At 37.3% G+C, this 24,582-nt stretch overlaps 1 protein-coding gene across 1 annotated transcript; it reads left to right on the forward strand.

The window, feature by feature from the left end:
• Positions 1-9,986: 9,986 nt before the first annotated feature.
• Positions 9,987-24,245, forward strand: LOC101154885 (short transient receptor potential channel 4). Its single transcript, XM_004075538.4, has 10 exons — positions 9,987-10,835; positions 12,482-13,000; positions 14,946-15,297; positions 15,392-15,537; positions 18,459-18,781; positions 19,548-19,743; positions 19,847-20,041; positions 20,228-20,269; positions 20,364-20,453; positions 21,319-24,245. The coding sequence occupies exons 1-10, from the start codon at positions 10,458-10,460 to the stop codon at positions 21,862-21,864; spliced, it is 2,787 nt and encodes a 928-aa protein (XP_004075586.1). The 5' UTR covers positions 9,987-10,457; the 3' UTR covers positions 21,865-24,245.
• Positions 24,246-24,582: the final 337 nt, after the last annotated feature.

The raw sequence follows: 24,582 nt of genomic DNA on the forward strand, positions 1-24,582 counted from the left end.
AGGAGAGTGTAAGCGACCATCTCATACATAGATGTATTGTTGGGCACACAGTTCTGGACTGAGTTAGAGCTAGCGCAGTTCAGTTTAGTTTCCCATGATGCAAGTTTGTGAAAGGAAAAGTGAAATCATTTATCTTTTACATTCCTGCAGGTGAGTTTGCAGCTCATCCCATCTCTTTGTTTCTTCTTTTTCGGATTATTATGGTCATAGAACACTCTGCTTTTTTCAAGTCCCAGATTATGATAACAATTTAATAACACTAAATAATTTTCTGTTATAATAGTGTTCATTTTTTGCATTATTTTCTAGCTCATTTAATCTAATTTAAAAGCATTTTTTAGTAATGTTTTAAAATGATTATGCTGTTTTTAGCCACAGTTTGTTTTAAATGTTGCTTTCTAGAACACAGTTTCTTCACAGCGACAAGAGCTGTGTTTCCATCACACATATACATAAACTTCTAGAAATGTTGAAAAAGCACAATTTCGCAATCAAACTGTTTCCATTAAATCATAATTTTGCGAATAAACACAAACCAACTCATGTGATAAGTCATTCAAAAAACATGGCGTGAACAATATTTTTGATTTACAGCAAAAACATTTAAATTTCTGCCATTTCTGCCATGGCACTAGCGCTCATCATCATCTATCAAAGGAGACGTAGGCGTCTTATTCAGTCCATGGAGCAGCGAGCTCTCAACACATGGGAGCGGCTACGGATCAAGCAATTTTGGGAAATTGTGGTGGGTGATTTTACAGCCACTGTGGATCCAACTATTCTGCATGACGAGTCTTAACTTTAATGAGCTGTGTGATACCACGGGACCTCTTGTTCCAACCAAAAAAAGTGCATTGTCAGCCGGTGGTCGGTCACATGACTAATTTCATTAGGAAAAAGAAGTGTTTCCATTGCAGTTTTGTAAAATAAGTCAATTTATGTCAGTAAACCTCAAAAATCACCTCCTCCAAGCGCAAAAACAGGTTTTTCAATTATTATACTTTTCCATTATGCAAATATATTCTCGCATAACCAATTTGCGCAATTTCGTAGTTAAAGGAAGCACAGCTACAAGTTCATTAGAAATTCGCTTCTAAGTTGTGGGCCAGCGCAAGCCCACCACCATTTCCCATCATTTCTTTGTTTACGAGCTCTCCTGCTAGCTTACGGCCCCTCACACCCCCAACCTAACATTACAGCTGCAACAAAAAATAGCAAACAATATTGGAGTCATCCAGCCCTACACTTAGGAGCCTGATACCAGCACGGACGACAGAAACAATCTATTTGGGATGCATCATATATCCTCAGGATTTACAACTATTTGAATACAGAAATACTCAGAAATCCAATTTCAAACTTAGTTTTTCTAATATATGTCCTCCATCTTGAGAAAATGCCAGAAGAACACGGAAAAACCGCAAAAACAACATTTTCATCAGAGTGGGTCTTTAAAGACAAGAACAGTTTCCAGCAGCAGCAGTGCTTCAGTAACCCCATTTAACAGAGTGAGAGATGCCCTTGAGCTCTTAAAGGTGACATCAAAGCAGACCCGATAAGCTTCAGGATCAGTGTGTTCAATCTAGGCTCTACTCTGTACTCAAATTTAGATTTTTTTATCCCCCTCTATTTTGCGTAGCCTAATATTTCAAAGTGTGCTTCATATTTTTGGACATAATTTCAGGGGGACTACAAAATGTGTCAGAAAAAACAATGAGACTAAAACAAAGAAAAGCCTTGTATATTAGATATAATATAGACATTTTGTCTTTAATAAATGTAAATTCCACCACACATATTTCATAGCTACACTGTCACAGTTCGTGAAAATGTTTTCAATTAGATTTTACATAAACCCTTCTCTAAAGATGCTCTTGATCTTCTTCAGCGCTACCCATCCTTATCTTTATCTTTAACTTGGCTTCAACTCTTATGCTTAGACTAATGAGGGAATAATTTTCCAACCCACTTTAAGAAACACAACCACAGCCTGGCTAATCTCATTAAGGCTATATTTGCTCATTTCGTCTCTGTCAAAGGCAATTTGTTTGAGCAGAGGTTTTCTGCTGAAAAAGGCTGTGGCATCTTCTCCGAGATCCGGCCCTTTGAAATAAATTGTGTAACCTGCAGAGGAAGAGCACACAGCCATCCTGCAGCCAAATCCATCTTCTCCAGATTATGTTCCTCCTGGGATGCTGAAGAACAGAAAAAGAAGCTGAAGCAGTCAAGTTTAATCAAATTCTTATTGCTTTCCTAAATTCCCAAGGCATCTGTGGACCTGAACATGAAGACTATGACTTATGGCCAGACCGATCATAATGCATACAAAGCAAGTCAGGTGTATTTATGGTAAGATTTTCAAACTCTTAGATCTATTGCAAAGCACTTTACAAATATCCACAAATGCTCAAAAGAGGACAGTTTGGAAGCATTAGAACCAATGTGTTTATTTGTTTTTGTCAGCCTGCAGTTACAAAATGAATTATTTTCAGGTCCTTAGAGCAAGATTAGACTTGAGACGTTTGATTTTGTTAAAGCTCTGGTATTATGTTGAGATGCATCTGACACTTGAGTGCTACATTACAGTTTTTCAACATGATAGATTGGTAAAACACTCAACTGCATTAATACAAGATGTTATAACAAGGATTTCACCTCATTAAATAGGACTTCATGAATAAAAAAAGGGCAAAAAACATAATTCTGAAAATTTTAAAGGTAAAAATAAAAGAAAATCCAATAGCATTACAAATGCACTAAGTATGGTTTTGTGAATTACAAAAAAACTGAGAATATGATGTGGAACAGAACAAAAAAAATCTAATATTGCCTTTGCTTATTTAAGAAAAAATAAGATTTTCAGTATAATATTGTACAACTAATTTAAAAAAAAAGACAAAAAAAAACTCAGCAGAAAGGGAATTAGAAACTGTGTTGCCGATAAACAATTTCAGAGACAAACTGCTATGAGCAGAGCTGAAATAAGTCATGCCACGGATAATGGGAACTGGGAGAAGGTGTAAAGACAGCTTCAGGGAAGCTGATCATTATGACAAGTGGAAAGCTTGACAGCATTTAGCCAGAAGGAAAACAGAAGGTCTAAAAACTTTTGAAGGACAGAATGGAGAAAAAAAAGGCCTCACAGAGAGGCGCAGGCAGAAAACGGAGAGAATTTTAAAACAGCACATCTGATGTGCATGTGGTGTGTATTTAACGTCCCAATTGAAGCAGTTGCCATCTCACAACTATTTCTTTGAAACTATGTATTCCTCCACCATGGCCCTATTTTCCACATTTATGTGTATTATTTTTTATTTAATTGTTTGTCTAGTTGTTTTGCTTCTCTTTATTGGGTTTTTATTTAGTCGCATTTGCTGTTTAACAGAATATTTTCTTACACAGGAGTTTGAACGGGAAAAAACACAAAATGTATGGGAAATTTGCTTATTTGAGCATGCAAAACAGTGACTACAATGATGTTGTCAGCACACCGAAACTTTTAACATGTTAAGGATGATAAACATAAAATCAAAAAGTAAACTTCCGGTTAAGTGATTTCCAGCTTTCCAGCAAGAAACACAAACTAGCCACTCAAATATGATTCTTTTCTAAAGGCCGTGTCACACAGCCACTATATTTTGTGCATATTGCACGGATGAAAATTTGGTCATATGTGAATATGCATGGAAAAAGTGAGAAAGTTATGGTTCTTTACAGAAACCACGTTACAAACCACAGAAAGAACACGTAAATCAATGTAGAACACTAACCTTGCTGGATTATTGCGCTGTTTATATCCAATTCATTTTAGTGATTCAAGCGTCAGTTACATAATTCTAACATATATAGATTCTATTCTATATATATTCTAACATAGAGTGTGCATGATATAAAAATTATATATCGGTGGTACATGTATGAAAAGTCTGACACACATGGAGATAAATGGAAGGGTCATGGAAAGCCACAAATTTGCGTATGCATCTCAGAAAAATCCTGCACAATTGCATAATATTTACATAACAATTGCACATAAACTACGTAAAATATGCATAAACTGCATAATTCTCAACCGATCAAAAATTTTGAACAGCTCAAAACAGAATTCACTTGAAGACCCGTCGGCCAAAATCATCAACAGACATCTGTGCATATCGACAAGTGAGGAATGCATGAACAATTCAATCAATTACGCATATCATGCATGTATCACAAAAGACCGAAATTTCGTCCGTGGAAAATGCCCAAAATGTATGTAGCGGCTGTGTGACACGACCTCAAGTCCATCAAACCACACCAGCACAAAGTTACTGAACAATTGCTTGAGTGTTTACTTGTCTTTTAAAATTACAGCAACCATACTTTAAAGAGTCTAAAACAATTAACCTGCAGTCAAATTTTTTTTGACTAAAACAGTAATATGAATCCAGTGATTAGGAGATATAATTTCAGTAACCCTAACCTCACTTACAGGTACACTGAGTTGTTGCATCACTCTACTCACCATTATCTACTAGGCCTTCATTTTGAACCAAAAGCTGATTGTTGTGGAGCCGGTTATCAAAATAATTGTGCATTGTGGGATACAAACATCTTAATTTAGCAGGGATTTAATAGTATTCTGTAAGTTCCCTTGAGTTAAATGATTTCCTTTTCTGCAGTACAAATAGCTTTACAAACCGCCACCATTTCAGATTCTTCTCATGGTGAACATGCTTTTCTGAGTGACAGGATCCTGAGGTACATTCATGCTAAATTTGGTGCTTTGGTGCCTTTCTTCTCTGTCAATCACAATCATATTTTTGCCTATAAATTCCTGAGTGGTTGTCTCTCTCTGTATTCTAGACAGTTCTCCGGCCCTCCTCTTTTTCTTGTATCTGTGGATATAAATATTTATTTAGTTTGTCTTCTTTATTTATTTATTCATAGATTTTTATTGATTGAAATAAAATTATTCCAACTTGAGTTGATAGTTTGCATATTTTTAGAAGCACATTTTTGTATATTTTGTCTGTCCCTCAATTGCTTGACACATTCATTTCACTGTTTTTATGGTAGTCCGCTACATTTTCTAATCTTCTTCTTTAAAACAAGTTCAAAATCATGTTCAGTTTGAGCACGAAAGTGTTCAACGCTACTGGTGCAGTGTTTCCCTCAACTTTCAACAAAACCTCTGCCTGAAAGCTTCTGTGGTGCAACAGTGCAAACACACTTGCAAGGTCAGCAGGGTGATGTCAAAACTGACTCCATTACAGTCTAACTACTTGACTGATCAGAGGAGAAAACCAGCAGACTTTTATTCAGTCATCCATGACTGAAAGCTGTGTTTTTGACAGCCGCCTTTTGGGTTCTCGTAATCACTAACTTCCTGTAGAGAAGAGTCTCTGGCAGGTCAAAGGTAACGTCATTTAGACCAATGGCTGCTGGATATCTACCCCACAGGCCTTCCAGCATAACCCAGTGTTCAGTGACTGAACTCATGTATGATGGTTTACAAGAAAAATAATCTTTATCTGACACCGTGCCCACTAGAAACAAAAACAACTAAAGTGAGAAGCAGTTTAAAAAAAAAAGAAAAGCATAAACTTTGCAACACTACTAATGAATTCTGAATTCTTTAATATTTATATTTTTTATTTACAAAGCTTTATGTTAATTTGTTTTTGAGCGATTCCAAATTTTTGGTCAGTTCAGAATTACAAAGTGTACGCCTATTTAACATAGCTTAAATGCAATTATTACGTAAATCTTGTGCAATTTTATGTGAATTTGTGAGATGCATATGCAGATAAGTGGCTTTCCACGACCATTCCAAGTATGTCTAACGGTCTTTTCACACGTGTACCACCGATGTAATACCTTATGTAATTGATGCATGAATCACTAATGAATCATGTAAACAGCACAATAATAACGCACGCTTCACGTTCCACATTGAATAACGTGTTCTTTGCGTGATTTTTTCGTACATCTTCCGCCGTTTTTAATGTGGTTCATTCGCGAGACATCTGTGAAAATGTCATGCAAAGACCACACTTTCTCCGTTCACTTGTGACCAATTTTCATAAGTGACATAGCCTTAAGACAATATTTTTCTAAACTTTTAACAATTTTGAACATCACTTTGCTGTTCCTCTTGCACCCTCACACTAGCTGTGTTTAGTGTTCTGTTTGAGTATTTCAAGGGACTGTTTCAAATATTTCCAAGGGCCCCTACTGAGACGTAATGGACTTAACCTTCCCATTAGCCCTTGTTGTCAAAGTCAGCCGTCAGCTGTAAAGTTAACTGCTGTAACAAGGTGTTTTTCCATGCTTCTGATAGATTTTAAGTTTCAGCTATAAGACTTTTAACCAGCTGACCACCGACACTCATGCACACAAACAAGCAACCCTGCTGACAGCTCTAATAGGAGCCAGGGCACAAACTGACACTCTTCATTTCCGTCGTATGACTGAATCTTGTTGATCTCAATGAGCTGATTTCATTGGAACCATGTATTGCCATGGAACAGATCCTTTTTTTTACCTTTAAAAAAAAAAAGTTTTTATGCATGAATCCAATAATCATAAGTAAACTCCAAATAAAAAGGATGTGTGCTAAATATTTCCAGAGGATGGCAATATAAAAAATGAGGTAAAAGCTAAAACATGTTACAAAAGCTGCTATTCAAAGAAGGACCCTGGGATTTTAGGTGTAATGCTAGTTATATAAATAAGGCAAAAAATTTAATTCACCAGCGCTTAGTTTCTTTTTGTAGCCAAATCTGACTTTAAGTCAGAGAACCTGGTGAAAGTATAACACGTTGGTGTAATTGTACGTCAAGCGTTGCATTCACTGACAGCATTCTTTGACTACTCTGACACTGGCAGGCTTGATTATTTCAAGTTCGTATCTAACGACTTTGAACTTGTCCTGTCAGCGTCACGATTGCATCAGTGTTCATTTTTAGAAGAAGGGTCGAGACCTGACCGACACCCCTTACATCTAATTGACAGAGAGCTGGACTGCAATGCCAAATGAGTTCCACACAGCGGATGCTGATGAGAAACTAGAAACGTGGGAAGGAGAAGGGTTAAGTAGGTATATATATATATATAGATAGATAGATAGATAGATAGATATGTAAAAAGAAATATTTTTGCAACTCATTAATTATTTCTATGTGCAGAGTAAACTTCCAAGTGCTTCAATATTAATGTATGCTTTAGGAAAGGGATAGGAAGCACCAATCAGCATGACAGGAAGTGGGTCATACAACATTTTGGCAAATGCAAACCTAACTAACAAAATTTAGAATATAGGAGCATGGAGCATTATTCTAATAGGTTTAGTTGTGTTTATATATTTACTTTTATGTCAATCACTGATTAGAAACCTTCAAAGTAAAAGTCTGTTTTGAAGCTGTGCATTTCACATGGTTCCAATAAAGAATAGCACATCAGTAATCTGTCATTACTTGTGCCATTGTCAAAAAATATTGTGTGAGGATCTATACTTTTAGATTTTAAAAAGAAATGCACTTCTGCCATCTAGTGGCAGAAAGATGCATTGCTGCTATAAAAAGCTCACTTTTTCATTCAAGTTTAGCCTCTTGTAGTTTTTTATAGCTATGTCTCCTTTAAAAAGTAGGAATATTTTCAAATCTATTTCTAAAAACATATATAAGTAATGAAAAATACAGCCTCCTGTTACAAACAAGCACATTTTTACAAGAAAAACCAAAATTATGTTCTTTATCTAAAGATTACCACATAATCAGGAAAAGAAATTGCCTTTGTATAATCTTTAAACATGAAAAAAAAAGTAAAATATTTACATCATTTAAGTATTGTTGTGTAATTTGCAATTAACATATCAATATGTGCCGTTTTTCTGGGAGTCCTGTTGTCGGTCCACTGAAAAATGCACAGATGCAAGAGAAGCCCATGTAAACATAAGAAAATACAACAATGTGAAACAGTGCAAAAATTAAAATACACAAAAAGGTATAAGGAAATAGTATTCTATAAAATAGACTGTTTAAACACAGTTTATTATATATCTCTGATAGGTACAAGACAGCAGAGAGATAAATTCTGATTTGTACATTTATTTCAATTTAAATTGTGCTGTGTCAAATATTTTTACAACTTATTTTTTATGACTCTCACTGTAACGTATATCTGTCAATAATAACCCTGAATCCAAATGGAAATGTATTTAACCTGGATCACTAAAAACAGGAACAAGAAGGAATGTTGCAACACATTCAATTATGTACTTTTCTCTGTTTTAATGCAGCATAGCGAAAGAGCAAAATCTGTGGTTAGGTCTGACCCAATGTTATAATTGGCGCAAATATCAGTCAACAAGGACTCCATGTTTGTTAATGTCCTAGAGTTACTTTGTATGGAAGTTTGCATCTTCCTCGTGGTTTCCATCAAACATCACATGACATATTATCAATATTGTCAGATCCACTTTCTGCACAGCAGCTTATTATCTAATGCCCACAAAGACTGTTATGCTCGCCCGGCTGTGGTGTTGTGTCCGCTAACGAAATACGACACTGAAAAGCTGTTGAGGCTTTGAGTTGAAAACACTTTTACAAAGCTGTGTACTTGGGATTAGAACACACACAATGATACAGGTGTTTCAGAAGTACTGGTGCTTTTACTGATTCTTGCGCCTTGTTCAGCAATTTGCTTTATTGCTATAGACATTCTAGTGCAGTTTGCTGCGTCAACCCAAAAGGTCATTTGAAACAAGTCATCTGCAAATAGGTAACTTTGATAATCAAATAATTGGACTGATCATTATCACTCTGAATTGAATTAGTTAAATTAAGGACAGCATTGGGGTATGCAGACTTTTAGCCTGCCTGTGTAGGTTACAAGAACTGCATATTCAGTTCACCCAGGTGCCTGTGTAAACTGGTCTAAGCAGGTTTTACTCACATGTTTGGCCTTGAGTTTTCTGTGCTTTTGGGATTCGAAGTATAATGCAAATCTTGAAAGTCTCACAGCATGTTCAAAAAATGTATAAATGAAACAGATTTTTCAACACACACACACACACACACACACATATTTTTTTACTATTCAGATTAACATGCACTTTGTTTGTATGCTAGTTGATACATTATTGTCAATAAAGTATTATTATTGTCACCATACAAGACTGGGATGAAAGTAAGAATTATTTTTGTCTTCTCCTCTCTCAAACAGAACACCTTTTTCCCATCATCCTGACAGCAGAAGAGCCCTGACCTTCCTCTGACTCATCCCCAGATCGTTCAGCTTCAAAACTGCCTGTAATGTTCAAACCAGTTTGTTTTGTCTGTTCGCTATTTTTTTTTAAATACTTGTGAAAATAAATGTTTCCATTCTGAAAACTGTGAATTTATTATGCTGTCCATTTGCAGCCTGACTAACAAAGCTGCAATAACTTTTGGGCAACGCACATTTTTAACACATCATTTAGTTACACTGGACTTATTGCACAGTCAAAACTTTTTTAAACGTCAAGTTTTTGCAGTTATTACAACAAAGATTGTGATTGCTGGTTTCAATCTACTTCCTGGCTGAATTAGTTCTAGAACAAGGGCTTTCAATTTGAAGGAAAAGAACAGAATGTTTATCAGTGATTTGTCGAAAGCAAATTAATAAATAGAAGACCTGACAACAAATACATTTGACTTTAGTGGGACGATTAAACCCTGAAACAATATTTCAAAATGGAATTCTTGAGTTATTTTGTATCGTTTTACTTGGACACTCAGTGCACAGTTCAATTTAACTTTAAAATAAGAGGTTTACATAAACGCGTCCTCATAAACAGCTAATTTTGTCTTATTTCAACGCAATAATAAATAAATAAATAAATACATATAAATAAACAAACACTTGACATCCTCATTTTCTCATCAGTGGGATGCAGCCGCAAAGAAAGTGCCCTAAGGGGCGTTGGTATCAGTTTCCTCAATTTGGAGCCAGAGCAGCCAGCGGATGTCATTGTGCGCACAGAGATCTCACAGAACGCGCGCCTATAGCCAGCCAGAGGGGAAAGAAAACACCAGTTAGTGTTAGTATTGTTAACTTGAGCGTTTGCTAAAGTTTATTAAAAATGTTATGACGCGCAAAAGAGTATCTTGGATTGATTTTTAGGGATACAAAAGAGGATTTACGCAACTGCGGCGCGCAGGGTGGAGCGTTTCATCCAAGTGATTAACCGGTGGACGGTGAAGTTTTTTCTCTTTTTTTTATGGCGGAGTTTGCACATCATTTCGCTTTCCTTTGAGTACTATATGTTGAAATAATGCTGCCTATTCCTTGAGGTGCAGCCAATACTTCCCCCCTTCCCCCCATTTTACAGCTTTCATTAAGAATCAAATTGTTCTCATTTGATCCTTTTTACCCAAAGCTGCACGTTTCGTTTTGTTCTTTTCTTTTCCAGCAGTTGAGACACTAAAATCAAAATGTCACAGCTTTATTATAAAAAGACGGAAAGCAGCGCGTACAGGGACCGCATCCCCCTGCGCATTGTGCGAGCGGAGGCTGAGCTCTCCCCCATGGAGAAAGCCTACCTGGGGGCTGTGGAAAAGGGAGACTACGGCAGCGTGAAGCAAGCCTTGGAGGAGGCTGAGATCTACTTCAGGATCAACATAAACTGCATAGACTCTCTGGGACGCACAGCCCTCCTCATTGCCATCGAGAACGAGAACCTGGAGATCATCGAGCTGCTGCTCAGCTACAACGTCCACGTGGGGGATGCCCTGTTGCACGCCATCCGGAAAGAAGTAGTGGGAGCTGTGGAGCTGCTGCTCAACCACAAGAAACCACGTGGGGAAAAACAGGTAGAGAATAATAAACAAAAGTCCCATTTTAAATGTTGAGTAGTAGAACAAAACTCAGTAAAACAGAGGAATTCATCTTTTTATTTTTTATTTTGCAACAGCTCTGAAAATGCAGCAGATACATGCAGGACATCATAGAAGCCATTTAAGGCAATGCTATGTCTCTTGGCTTTAGCAGAAGCTCTTGGAGATTTTAGAGTCCAAATGGGATAGAGATGAAGGGATAATCAGTAACACAGCCACGGTTTGAATCTCCTGCACTTTAAAACCGGCCCAGCTTGGTTTTCTTGTAAACTATGGTATTTTCTGTGAAGACAGGAAAAAGCAATGGGTGTTGTTGTTTCCAACCAGTGAGATTTCCTGAGGCTTGCTGGACCGAAAGCCATTAGTTGTTTGCTTGCTGTTAGACAAGAAGTCGGAGTCTGAGGAAAGATTCAATTAGACACATTCGTCCAGTTCCAAAGGGACGCCACTTTGGCTTCCTGTTTAAAGCTAGTTTCAAAACAGCAATGAGTGGAGCCTGATCAGTTCAGCAAGTCAAAGCCAGGGTGTTTTTTTACACAATGAAGTCAGTCCCAATTCATTCCAGTAAGAAACAACTCAAGTCCAGTGGGTCTTATATATATATATATATATAGAGTGGGTCTTATATATATATATATATATATATATATATATATATATAAGACCCACTCTGATGAAAATTGTTTTTTTAACATTTTCTTGTGACATTTTCCTTATGGAGGACATATTTAAAAAAAATTGAGCTCCAAACTGCTTTTCTCAGTATTTCTTTATTCAAATTGTTGTGAATCAGGAGCAAACGAAAAATGCCGTTGCAAAAAGCTTGTAGGTGTGATGTAGAAGCTGCTACGGCAAGCCTCTGCTCCATTCTGATGCATCCACTTTTAGACAAATAGATCCATGTACGTTGATCATTTCCTTTTCTATGTTGGCATCTGGCTCAGAACTGAACAGCTGGACAGCTCCAAAATTGATCTTTTTTCGATAATGTTAGGGGTTGTGAGGGTCTGGAAGCTAGCGAAAGAGAGTAAAATGGATGTCAGGGAGGTAGGGCGAGCTTGCTCTGTGTCAACAGTCACGCCCACAAATCTGAGGCGAATTTCTGATGAACTCCTGCCGCTCTGCAGAAACTGTAATCTAGAAAACGACACAGTTTTTTTTTTTTTTTATTTTGGCTAAAAACGGTATAATCATGATTAAAAGACCACTGGGAAAGATTATCGGAGTGGGGCTTTAAGCACACTTAGTCTGGTTTTGGAAACAGTTTTTGACTCTATGGTTTGTCAAAAACAAATGTACAGGGGAAAGGGGGAGACTCTTTATCAAAATAATGCTTTTATTTTACCTTTCAGTTCAAAATGGGCCTCAGATAGAGCCGTTGCCATAAGATAGATGGTACGTTTAAATCCTTAGCTCTGTAATGACCTTTCATGGCCCATTTGAACAACTTTCAAATATTTGAATCCATTATTCGTATTATTAACTAGCTTAATTAATTCCCAAATGTTGACATCACACTCCCCCCCGTTTCTGTAAGAGATTTAGTATTTTCCTTGGATGGTGGGAAATTTACCAAATGAAAGTTTATACATTATTTTCTCCTCTGTTTGATTACTGGAAAGGTCCCTGGAATTCTTCTGGACAAACAGTTTTCAGACTTCACCCCAGACATCACTCCCATCATCCTCGCAGCCCACACCAACAACTATGAGGTGATCAAGCTCCTTCTGCAACGCGGCGTTTCTATACCTCAGCCACATGCCGTGCGTTGCAGCTGTGTGGAGTGTATGTCCAGCACAGACGTCGACTGCCTGCGCTACTCACGCTCTCGCCTTAACATCTACAAGGCCCTCGCTAGTCCGTCTCTCATCGCCCTCTCCAGCGAGGATCCTTTCCTCACAGCTTTTCAACTGAGCTGGGAGCTTAAGGAGCTCAGCAGAGTGGAGAATGAGTTCAAGTCAGAGTACGAAGAGCTCTCCCACACTTGTAAACAATTTGCAAAGGATCTTTTGGATCAGACTCGAAGTTCCAAGGAGCTGGAAATAATCCTAAACTACCGTGATGACATAAACCCCATCCTGGATGAGAGCACCAATGACCTGGCGCGGCTGAAGCTGGCCATCAAGTATTGTCAGAAAGAGGTAAACTCCTTCTTTGTTGTAGCTGCAACATTGAAATTGATTTAAAAAAAAAAAAAACAAGCAAAAAAACCCAAAACAGGTTACGTCTTATAAGTCAACCTACATAATCAGGGTTTTACAATTAAACAGGTGCAAGAACAACTGAGTTTTCCAGAACAAAAGGGACAGCATGACAAGAAAAGCACCAAATTGAGCTGTAAATGGGCTAGGATGGGTGGAGACATCCTTTGGGATCCCACAACAACATGTAATAGCCAGACGGACTCTTAAAAATGCATTACAGTAGACCTCTTACACAGTCCCATGACGACTGGATAATAGTGGATAATGATGGAAGAAGCAATGTCCATTTCCCTGAAATGCCAACTCATAATATTTTAATTAGAAGGGAAACCATTTATTTTGTCAAAAATCTGTAAAGTGTTTGTCCTTTTGTTGTCACTGAAGGTAAATTGACTAAATTTATCACATTTAATACCAAAATTACAATTATGTTTAGACCTAATTTTAAAACCATTGTGGAAACTCACTGAATTCAGATTATATTGCATCCCCTAATAGTTATTATCCAGTCATGTTTGCTTAGAAAGCTGTTTTGATTTTGGCATTTTGCTAAAACATAAATAAATAAAGAAATTAGTAACAACAAATAGTTCCACTGGCGTTTGTTTTATCACACAATTTAGTGCATTTGCATGTTTTTTTTAATTTTTATTTTGTTGCCATTTCCTTCATTTACATGTTGAACAATATTTTGTTTGCACTTCTAAGTCGAGGAATAAATAGTTTCAGCGCAGCAGAGCTGAACCGTCACTCAGCCTGGTAGTGCCGTCACACTTGTTGAATTTAGACTGTCATGAGCTAAATTACTGTTTGTTTGATTTTGGAGTCTTGGTAAAAAACAAAACAAAAAAACTCCCAGTATTATTTTCTTTGTCAGAGATCTTGTTTTTTCTGTAGAAAAATAAAAAATCAGACAAATTTAAAAAAACAACTTGGTTAAAAACCCAAAAGACCAAGATTTAGTCATACGCTTTTATTTTGACAGCTCTTGACAGATTTTGTCATTATGAATCTTGTGATGTTTGTGTATTCCCTATTCATCTACTTTTGTAAGTCCCCTGTGTTCCCATTCAGTTACAGGATATGAAATATAGAAAAAACAGACAAGTAAATCCTGTTCTGCTGACTCCGAATATTAATGTGAGCTGAATCTCAGAAAATATAGTAGCCTTTTGTTCATTTAAGGAAGATCAGACTGAAATTCGAATGAGTTTGAACTGAAAAGGTAACTTATACATGCTTTCATCCTCTTCATCCTTTTCATTACAAGGCAAGAGAAAAAACAGTTGTTTTCAGAGGGGTTTGTGATGATTCACACGCTAAAATGTGTATGTATTGAACTGATGTATTGCGCATCTTAATTTAAACCTGGGGGTCCCAAACATATTTAAAGTTAGTGGTCACTACTGCCTCTCATCTAATTGGAGGAGTAAACAACTGTTTAAGTATTACAAAAAGTAACAAATATTGAAAAAAAAGAAAAATGTTGTTTTTTCATTTCAAAAACTGCCAGCGGTGAAGGAATTAGTTTTATTTATTTTTATTTAAAGCATATTAAAGCATTAACTAAAACGATGGACATTTTATTTTCTATTTCTAATTCTGCTAAGTCTTAAGTCGTAACTGAACATTTATAATTGAAAAATAGAGATTTATATGAGTTTTGTACTGTTTATGAATTTTTTTTATTAAATTAACATGCATTACCTTAATATATTCAAAATATATTATTGATTTTATTTGTTTTTGCATTTTATTTTTCCAAAATGTAAAAACAAGTTATTTATTCTTCTACTGGTGTCGGAACCCAATATTTCTCACACTTATTCTCTTTTATTTTTTAATATAATAATATTTTCCAAACTTTCGTTCTTCTTTCCAGTTTGTTGCTCAACCCAACTGCCAACAGCTGCTGGCGTCTCGGTGGTATGATAAATTTCCAGGCTGGAGGAGGCGTCATTGGGCAGGAAAACTCATCACCTGTTTCTTTATTGGCCTTCTCTTTCCACTGTTATCCATCTTCTACTTAATCTTTCCTAAGAGCCGATACGGGCTCTTAATCCGTAAACCCTTCGTCAAGTTCATCTGTCACACGGCATCCTACCTGACCTTTCTGTTGCTACTCTTCTTGGCCTCTCAGCATATTGACTCCACAGGTCCAAATTCTCTGTCACACGATGTTCAAGGTCCACCACCCACCACAGTGGAGTGGATGATCCTGCCCTGGATAATAGGTAACAGTCACATTTTGTAGCATTTCTTATATCAGGTATACCTAGAAACACTGATGTGAAGACATGGCTTCATAAACGTGACGTTGTCTTTAAGGTTTTATTTGGACTGAAATCAAACAAATGTGGGATAATGGTTTAGAGGACTACGCAGATGACTGGTGGAATATAATGGACTTCATTATGAACTCCTTGTATCTCGCCACCATCGCTCTGAAGATCGTTGCATATGTAAAGATGAAGGTATTGTATGTTGGTTCATATTTTATAAATCATTTGGATGTCTTTAAGTTGAATCATAGCAACTGGACTGAAAAAGAACATCACTGGGGGACCTTTCTGTGTGGAGTTTGCATGTTCTCTCTGTGCATGCGTGGGTTTTCTCAGGGGACTCCGGCTTCCTCCCACTGTCCAAAAACATGCTTCATAGGTTAATTGGTCAAGCTAAATTGTCCCTAGGTGTGGATATGAATGTGAATGGGTGTGTGAAATGTGACCCTGCGGCAGACTGGCAACCTGTCCAGGGTGCCCCCTGCATTCGCTCACAAGTGGCCAGGATAGGCTCCAGCAGCCCCATGACCCAGAAAGGGACAAAACAGCACAAAAAGAATCACTGCATGTGTCTTTACTTTGGTTTTTCTCTTCAAAATCGTGTGGAAATCAAGGGTAGTCTTTGTCAAATTGTTGCCCAAAACATTTGTGTCCATTTTGTCCGAGCTTAATGTTTCTGATGTTTTACCACTGTCTTCTCCTGTCAAGTGTAACAACAGTATTACTGATGAAATATAATGTATAATCGAACAAAAGTTTTGTTTTTTCTAGTTTCCTCTGCCCCCATTTGATCCAGTATTGGCAGATCTTACTGTCATACCTCAAGAAAAAAACATTTTTTTCTGGCACTTTCTAGTTCTGTGAATGCTTTTGGATATTAGTCTAATTCTGCTCTTGTTGTTTTTTCAAACTGATACAGAAAATTAAGATAATAAAAGATTGTTATCTTAGATTAGTTTTTGTTTTTCAAAGTTGCTATGGTTAATTAGCTTAAAGAAATCTGCTCTTCACAGCAAAAAAGTGCATTTCTTGCCCATATATTGGTTATAAATTAAAACTAACACTTGCTGACACTGCATAGACCAGGGGTCAGCAACCTTTACCTCTCAAAGAGCCATTTGGATCAGTTTCCCACAGAAATGAAAACACAGGGAGCCCCCAACACCCTTTGGAAAACCTGGTGTTCCCAGTGAATGGTACATTTCACTCGTTTTGAAAGCTGTTTTTTTTTTTTGCATCCTCTGTCATTTAATTGTGTCCGATTAGAACTATTTCCCGAGAGTTAATTCACTTCTCCAATAGATTATTGTCAACAAACAAACAAACAACTGTTTTTCTCGTCTGGATCAGGATGTTTTTGGGCAAAAGTTGCATGTTTATTCTGAGATGTCTCGCTACATTTGAGACTTTTTTTTTTGCTAATTCCACATTCCATATTAATCATACTGGTACAGTCATTGAAAGCAAACCAATCTGCCCAGATGCCATTAAACGCACTGCTTTCTTCAGGAACTTCAATTTTCTCAAAATTCTTCAGCGTCGTCCTACCTGGGGCAGAACGTTGTTGGGATTAAACACTGGCGGGAGTTGTGGCTGGGACGCAGGTCGATAGTCATATAGAACTTTACTTAGAAAATATGTACATTTAGACTTTTCTTCAAGCCTAATACTTGGCCAGTTAGTTTTTTCTTTTACCATTCATCTTCTAATCTGTTCCCTTTCGGGGTCACGGGGATGCCGGACTATCCTGGCCACTCGCGGGACAGGTTTCCAGTCTGTCACAGGGCCACAATCACACACGCATGCACACTCAAATTCAAACCTTTCCTGTTTACTGCTTGCTGACCATAATCGTCAGCACAGGGGAGCCGAGCAGCTCGCCTGGTTCCGACCTGCTCTTGGTCCAGACCTGCTCACACAAATAAAACAGCTGGTCGACAGACAGAGGTTCTGCATGATTCATTCAACCTGTACTGTCTGTATAGAAGAACTTTCCATCCCATAACAGACTCTGGTCTGGATTCACAGTCGCAGACACGCCCCGCCACGCGTTACTGCCCAGTTGCACATCCCGACGCTGTTAAAGGCGCCACGACAATCTTGGAACATAGCAGTTATTTTACATAACCACAGAGAGCCGGAGCGCAGAGACGATAGAGCCGCATGCGGCTTTGGAGCCCCAGGCTGCCGTCCCCTGTGCTAGACGTAACCACAGTCTTTTTTTTAAATCAGGGAATCTGAATATTTAAACTAAGTCATTCAGGGTGGGGGGTTGGGGGGGGGTATGATGATAAAGTTATGTTAAGAACTACTACAAAAATTTGATTTCAAACATTATTCAAAACACAAAAATCTTGTCCCATGATTCAATTCAAGCCTCCATTTTTGGGTCGCTGTTTTGTTCTGGTTGGATATATGATGTGTGTATTACAAAACAACAACAAAAAATGAAAAAAAATTCAGAAAAATCGTTATTTTAAATTGTAGTAAAATTAAATTAACCGTGTTAAATTTAGTAACACCTTTGTTTGGCACTTTAAATGTAAACATATGCAAAAGTATGCTGCAGAGAAGCACTGATTCACTCTCCCCAAGATTCGGTTTGTAAGGTATAACAGACACTTTGGTTTTACTAAATATACACACAAGAAATTGTGTCTACAGGTCTTAAACTGACAACTGATCTTTCGTCCCTCCAAATTAAACAATTCTATTAACAATAGCAGCAATTAAGGCACAGAAACGCCTTCATTTAAAAAAAAAATCTGAATATGAGAGCAGCTATGCCATTCATAGGATTAATTAAGTCGAAAGATCTTAACCTAAGAGTTTCTCATGTTCAAACTAAAATAACATTATATAACCCACCACATCACATAGCTTATTTTCTTTATAATAGGCTCATTTTGTTTCAATAAAGTATTCGTTACTGACACAGTCTTTTTATTTTATTTCATGTCAAAACAAATAAATCACAACATAAAAAAGTAACTTTTTGTTACAATTTAGAAAGTTTTTTTTCTATTCTTTTAAAATGTGCTTTTGTTTGTAGTAGAAAAAGGTTAAAGTTCAAATAAAACTGACTTTAATGTCATTGTTTTGTTTTTTTTCAGCAATGCAATTCTAATGGAACCCATGTATCCAGGGACGATTGGGAAGTCTGGCACCCCACCTTGTTGGCAGAGTCATTGTTTGCGATCGCCAACATCTTTAGCTCTTTGCGCCTCATCTCTCTGTTTACTGCCAACTCCCACTTGGGTCCTTTACAGATTTCCCTGGGTCGCATGCTCCTGGATATCCTCAAGTTCCTCTTTATTTATTGTTTAGTGCTGCTGGCCTTTGCCAATGGTCTAAACCAGCTCTACTTTTACTATGCAACAGAAGAAAAAAGCTGTTATGGCATCCGCTGCCTGCAGCAAAACAATGCATTTTCCACGTAAGTCAAAATATTTAAGATCATTGTAACGTTAAAGCTGGATTACCACCGAACGTCATTCGCACTTCACGGGCGATCGAAGATCCTGCAGCAGGTTGATAGCTTTGGCTGCTGCGTGTATCGGGCATCGGGCACCGAACTTTGGCAAAAAAGATTTGTCACGCTGACCAATCAAAGGATTTAGATTTGGCCCATGATGTGCTGCTGAGTCCAAAATCAACATGGAAGGAGAATTTGTTTTTTCTCTTCCTGAACTTCATAGTATTGTTCTACTTTTCTCCATAAAGACAGCAATTAAAAGATTGTCTAATTGTATTCTTATTTTATCTTCTTTCCTCCTTGGACTTATGCAGCAAATGCAGCAAGTCATTAAACTGGGTCGCAGAGAGACTGAAGTACCGCTGAAAGCGGCAGTGATTGAGACGCAGCTGCTGCAGTAGATGGTGAACCTCGCCGTACCAAGAGAATCTCTGACTGAACCCAGACGTGTTTACTGATGCTCTTAGTGGAGCTCAGTAAACACTCAGTCAATGCTTCCATGTTTGGGTGGTAGCTCCTCCCACACTCGTTATGGAGCGTCGAGTTCATGAACACAGTTGTGGACAAGCGTCAGGCAGCGACTATGACATGCGTCAAAGGAGATGCTTTCAAAAACCAAATTTGATGTACGAATTGTGTTCGGTGTGAATGCAGCTCAACATTTCACATGTTTGAAGTGCTCATCAATATTTCTGATTCTCATAAATCTTGTTTGGTTGGTTTTCAGGCTGTTTGAAACAGTGCAGTCCTTATTTTGGTCTGTGTTTGGTTTGGTTTCCCTCTATGTGACCAATGTAAAGCCACCTCATGAATTCACAGAGTTTGTGGGCACTACCATGTTTGGGACGTATAACATCATCTCCTTGGTGGTGCTTCTAAATATGCTAATTGCAATGATGAACAACTCCTACCAACACATTGCTGTGAGGGATGTGCATGATTTTTCCCTGCGATTTCTCACTGCAAATTTTTATATATTTTTTTCCTTTCCAGACACTTTTATGAATTGCTTGTTCTTTCTTTCAGGATCACGCTGATATGGAGTGGAAATTTGCAAGAACAAAATTGTGGATGAGCTATTTTGAAGAAGGGGGGACCTTACCCCCTCCATTCAACATCATACCCAGCCCGAAATCCGTTTGTTATCTGTTTGGATGGATAAGGAAACGTTTTTGTAGAAAGCCAGCTAAAAGAATCCGTCAAACCTTTGAGACTTTGGGGGTAAGATATTTCCAGTCTTATCTGCTCAACATTTACTTCTTCTCAGTGCTGATCTATTAGATTAAAATGCTATGATCAATTTCATAACAACAGATGAATGGGACTGCCTGTTCTTCCAATTTGACTCATGTTAATATGTAACATAAGGTCTTTTAAATTGATCCCATTCTGTTTTTTTAATTGCAGACTCGTGCAGCCAATAATGTCAGATTAAACCACGAGTACCAGGTTAGTTCTCCATAAAGCACTATGCTGCACTCTTTTGTCATTTTGTTTGTTACAAATGGTATATTTATAACAATAAATGTTTCTTTTTCTTTAGGAGGTCTTAAAGAATCTTGTGAAACGATATGTGGCGGCGATGATCAGAGATGCCAAAACAGAGGAAGGGTTGACAGAGGAAAATTTTAAGGTAACAATGTTTACAATTAGTACCATTGTTGCATGTAATCACTGCTGCTGTTTAAAGATAAACTCTAAAAAAATGTGTTTTTGGTGTTTTTAACATGAATTTTTCTGATAATGGAGGATATCAAATTGCATTTCTGAGTACTTCTTTGTTCAAATTGTTGTGAATCAGGAGGAGACAAAACATGCCATTTGAAAAAGATTGTAGTTATGACGTAAAAAATATGCTGATTAGGCCACTTGATCCATGAACGTCTTCATTTTCCTTGTCTGAGTTGGCATCCGGCTCAAAACTATATGGCTGGATAGCTCTGATATTTCTCAGCAATTTTGTTTCACCAGTAATGTCAGGTTGAGCAGAGAGCTCTCAATTATGGGTGAGGGGAAAGGGGATCGGGCATGCTCCATACCGACAACTTGGAGGCAAATTTCTGATGAACCACTGCCGTTCTGCATAAATGGTGTCTTAAAAAACGACACAGGTTTTTAGATTTTGACTTAAAACTGCAAACTTATGAAGAATCTCTTCAACTGTTTATGCAATCAGCGTAATTCCAGCGGATTCTGTAGCGGAGGGAAGCAAGTTTTCGATAACACGAAACACTTACGCAATAAATGTGAATCAGCTGATTCTGTCGTGGGGAAAAGTGACTTTACTAATGCCACAAAGTCAATCTGCAAAGCCGTTATGTCTCCACGTCAGAATCAGTTGATTCACGTTGATCGCGCGTCAATCGTAGAGTTGCAGTATAACTAAGTGTGTTTGTTATTTAGGTGTCGCCGGTGACATCTCAGGTGTTAAAAAGCATTCAAATAGCTCAATAGATGATGGGAGTGAGTCTTTATTCCTTGTTTTTCAATCGTCACAGGAACTGAAGCAAGATATATCCAGCTTCCGATATGAAGTTCTGGGAATGATGAAGGGTAAACCTCACAGCGCAGTTCCAAGTCCAGTTGTGGGTTCAACATTGGCTTACCCTGGAAACTCATTCAAATATTACCCCAGATCTTCTTTTGACAAGTCTCAGAAAAAGGCACCAGTGAATACCGCCAACAACAACCTGGAGAGGAAAGACTCCAACATTTCCAGCACTGTTTACCCTGAAAACTCAATTAATAGTCCAGTTGTTGTGGTTAGCACAGAAGATTCTCACGACACATTATCACCTGAAGCTTCGAAGACAGGATCCCTTCTGAGATCGGACAAATTCCTTTCTCCTGAATTTTATGAAACATTTTCTCCATCAGAAGGGGATGGGCAGAAATCTGCTGGGCATAACCAAGACCTTCTGAGTGCCGAGACAGCAAACAAAGAGACCTTGGAGAAAGTAAACTCTGACACTCAGGAAACGGAGCATCCTCATGCCTTTAATTTAAGTGAAGTGCCAAATGGGCCCAAAAAATACAAAAACTGATCAAATATTCATCTGAGGTTTCTAGCGTTTAACCAAAATAATGTAAGTCCCCATAAACGTCATAGTAGTTAAATGCCTATTCTAATCAACTATATAATGGGACACCATATAATCTTTGTAACATTTTATATCTAAATTATGGGTCACTCTCTTGTTATTCAGGGATCAGTGAAACAGTTTAGTACCAAAAGAGTTCTGACATCCTGCTGCCTCTCTATTTCCCCTCCTCACTTATCCGTCCTACTGTGACATGCAAAATAATCTGTATCCTCTGCCCATTTAAATAGTATAACTCTTCTTATCCTGCATAATAGTTTGTCCTTTGTGTTGCAACGTAAAACCTAAATAAAAAAGAAAATCCTTCATACTGAGAGCTAAATTATTATTTTTTGACATTTTTCTGATAATGGAGGATATCAAATTGCATTTCTGAGTACTTCTTTGTTCATATTGTTGTGAAACAGGAGGAGACAAAATTTGCCATTTGAAAAAGATTGTAGTTATGACGTAAAAAATATGCTGATTAGGCCACTTGTAGGCGACTTGATCCATGAACGTCTTCATTTTCCTTGTCCGAGTTGGCATCTGGCTCAAAACTATATGGCTGGATAGCTCTGATATTGCTCTGCAATTATGTTTCACCAGTAATGTCAGGTTGAGCAGAGAGCTCTCAACTATGGGTGAGGGGAAAGGGGATAGGGCTTGCTCCATACTGACAACTTGGAGGCAAATTTCTGATGAACTACTGCCATTCTGCATAAACGACACAGGTTTTTAGATTTTGAATTAAAACTGCAAACTTATGAAGAATCTCTTTAACTGTTTATGCAATCAGCGTAATTCCAGCGGATTCTGTAGCGGAGGAAAGCAGGTTTTCGCTGATACGCAACACTTATGCAGTCAATGTAAATCAGCTGATTCTATTTCTATTTCCCCTCCTCACTTTTCCATCCTACTGTGACATGCAAAATACTCTGTATCCTCTGCCCATTGAAATAGTATAACTCTTCTTGTCCTGCATAGTAGTTTGTCCTTTGTGTTGTATCGTAAAACCAAAATAAATAAATAAATCCTCCATACTGAGAGCTAAATTATTATTATTTGACCACCCGAAATGTTTAAAGTAACAGAGCTTTTATTAAAACTGCTTGCGTTGGAGCAGAGAACAAAATAAGACGTTACATTTGTTTTTCACTGTTATTATACCAGGTGATATTTTTTGTTTCCATTTGATAAATATTTTGCCTAAGTAATCAAGACATGTACCGAAACTGCTGTGCAACAAAATACATATTGTTGTCTTTTATGTAATAATGTGTTATTTTGACTAGGTTTTTTCTTAGAAATTCCTTTAGAACTCATTATCTATTAATAAATTACTAACAAACCTTCCTAGAAATGAAATCTTAGAGATCCAGTTTAGACTAGAATTGATAAACTCCATGAGAGACTTTTAATATGCACTGTAGAGGAAAACGTATGCCAATAAAGCTAGGATCAAAATGGAAATAGTCTTCAATATTGTAGAATTTGTTTTTAATTGTGCTAAACTGCATAAATTGAAAAAAAAAATCAAATACAATTAAAAACATTAAACCTTTCTTTCACCAGCTTAGTTGCCTTGTGAGAGAGTGTCCACTCTGAGACTGGAGGGTTGAGTTCAAATCCACGTTTGAGTCAAACCAAAGAAAATAAATGCCTTCCTGTATTTACTTTCTTTTCCATCCTGCTTGACACTCCGCATTAAGGGGTTTGGTTGAAGGGTTAAACAGCCAAGTGGTTGCCTAATGTGGCAAACATTCCTCTGAGGGATGGGTCAAATGCGGAGAACAAATTTCACACACCCATGGTGCGTGACAGCTAATGGGACTTTGAAAATATCATCAACTATGATGTTTTATCTGTTTTGTTTTATGAATAATGTGTGTTTTCATATTAATTTTAGTACAGTAAGTGAATTAATTACTGTATATTTTTATTTTATAAGTGAAACTAGACCAAAGACTGTCTTGATATTTAAGTAGGTGGATATGAATGAGTTTATTCTGTGTTTACTGGAGTATGGGACCATGTAAATAGTTTACAAGTGTAATCTGTGAGTCACGTATCTGACGTTACACAACGTTTAGCCGAACGTTTTACCCAGCTTTAGTGCATTTTAATTATTATTCATCAAATCATTTAGTTTGAATCTACTGTAGCAGCAATCATACAAGCTAAGTTCTGCAGGTCAATACCACCAGGTGGAGCTGCAGTCCAGCAGAAGCATTTGGGCTTTTTTGGCATCTCTATCACACAGATGTTATTCAGTTTTCTTGTGTGCTCTCTGTTTTCATTGTTTATTGGCAATCCAAATAAATTGAGTCTGGAAAAACTGTAAACATCCAAACTCGGTCTCCCAAGTTCATAACCTGATCATTTGAAATTAGCTTTGATGTCTTTAAAGTATTTTGTGAAACTGCTCTGTTGTTATGCAAGCAACAATTTTTTTCGTTTAAAAAGGTTAAAATTAAGTCAAAAACTAACATTTTAAAAGAGATTTCTGTTCTGTGCAAAATGTAGAATCAATTTTTTGACATCAAATGACTGATGGCAAAAGTTTTGTCATGCTTTTTAAATGACTAAATGCTGTCAGAACATATTTATAAGATTAACTGCCATTATTATTAACTAAAAAAGTGATCAACCTCTTGTTCTTTGTAAGTGTCTGGGTGGTCT

Source organism: Oryzias latipes, chromosome 13 (genome assembly GCF_002234675.1).
Source record: "Oryzias latipes chromosome 13, ASM223467v1".
Lineage (NCBI taxonomy): Eukaryota > Metazoa > Chordata > Actinopteri > Beloniformes > Adrianichthyidae > Oryzias > Oryzias latipes.

Coding starts and splice junctions, on each gene's coding strand:
- LOC101154885 (XM_004075538.4), top strand. CDS start 10,458: ATGTCACAGCTTTATTATAAAAAGACGGAAAGCAGCGCGTACAGGGAC. Junction 19,744..19,846: donor ACTCCTACCAACACATTGCT/GTGAGGGATGTG, acceptor TCTTTCTTTCAG/GATCACGCTGATATGGAGTG. Junction 20,270..20,363: donor GATTAAACCACGAGTACCAG/GTTAGTTCTCCA, acceptor CTTTTTCTTTAG/GAGGTCTTAAAGAATCTTGT.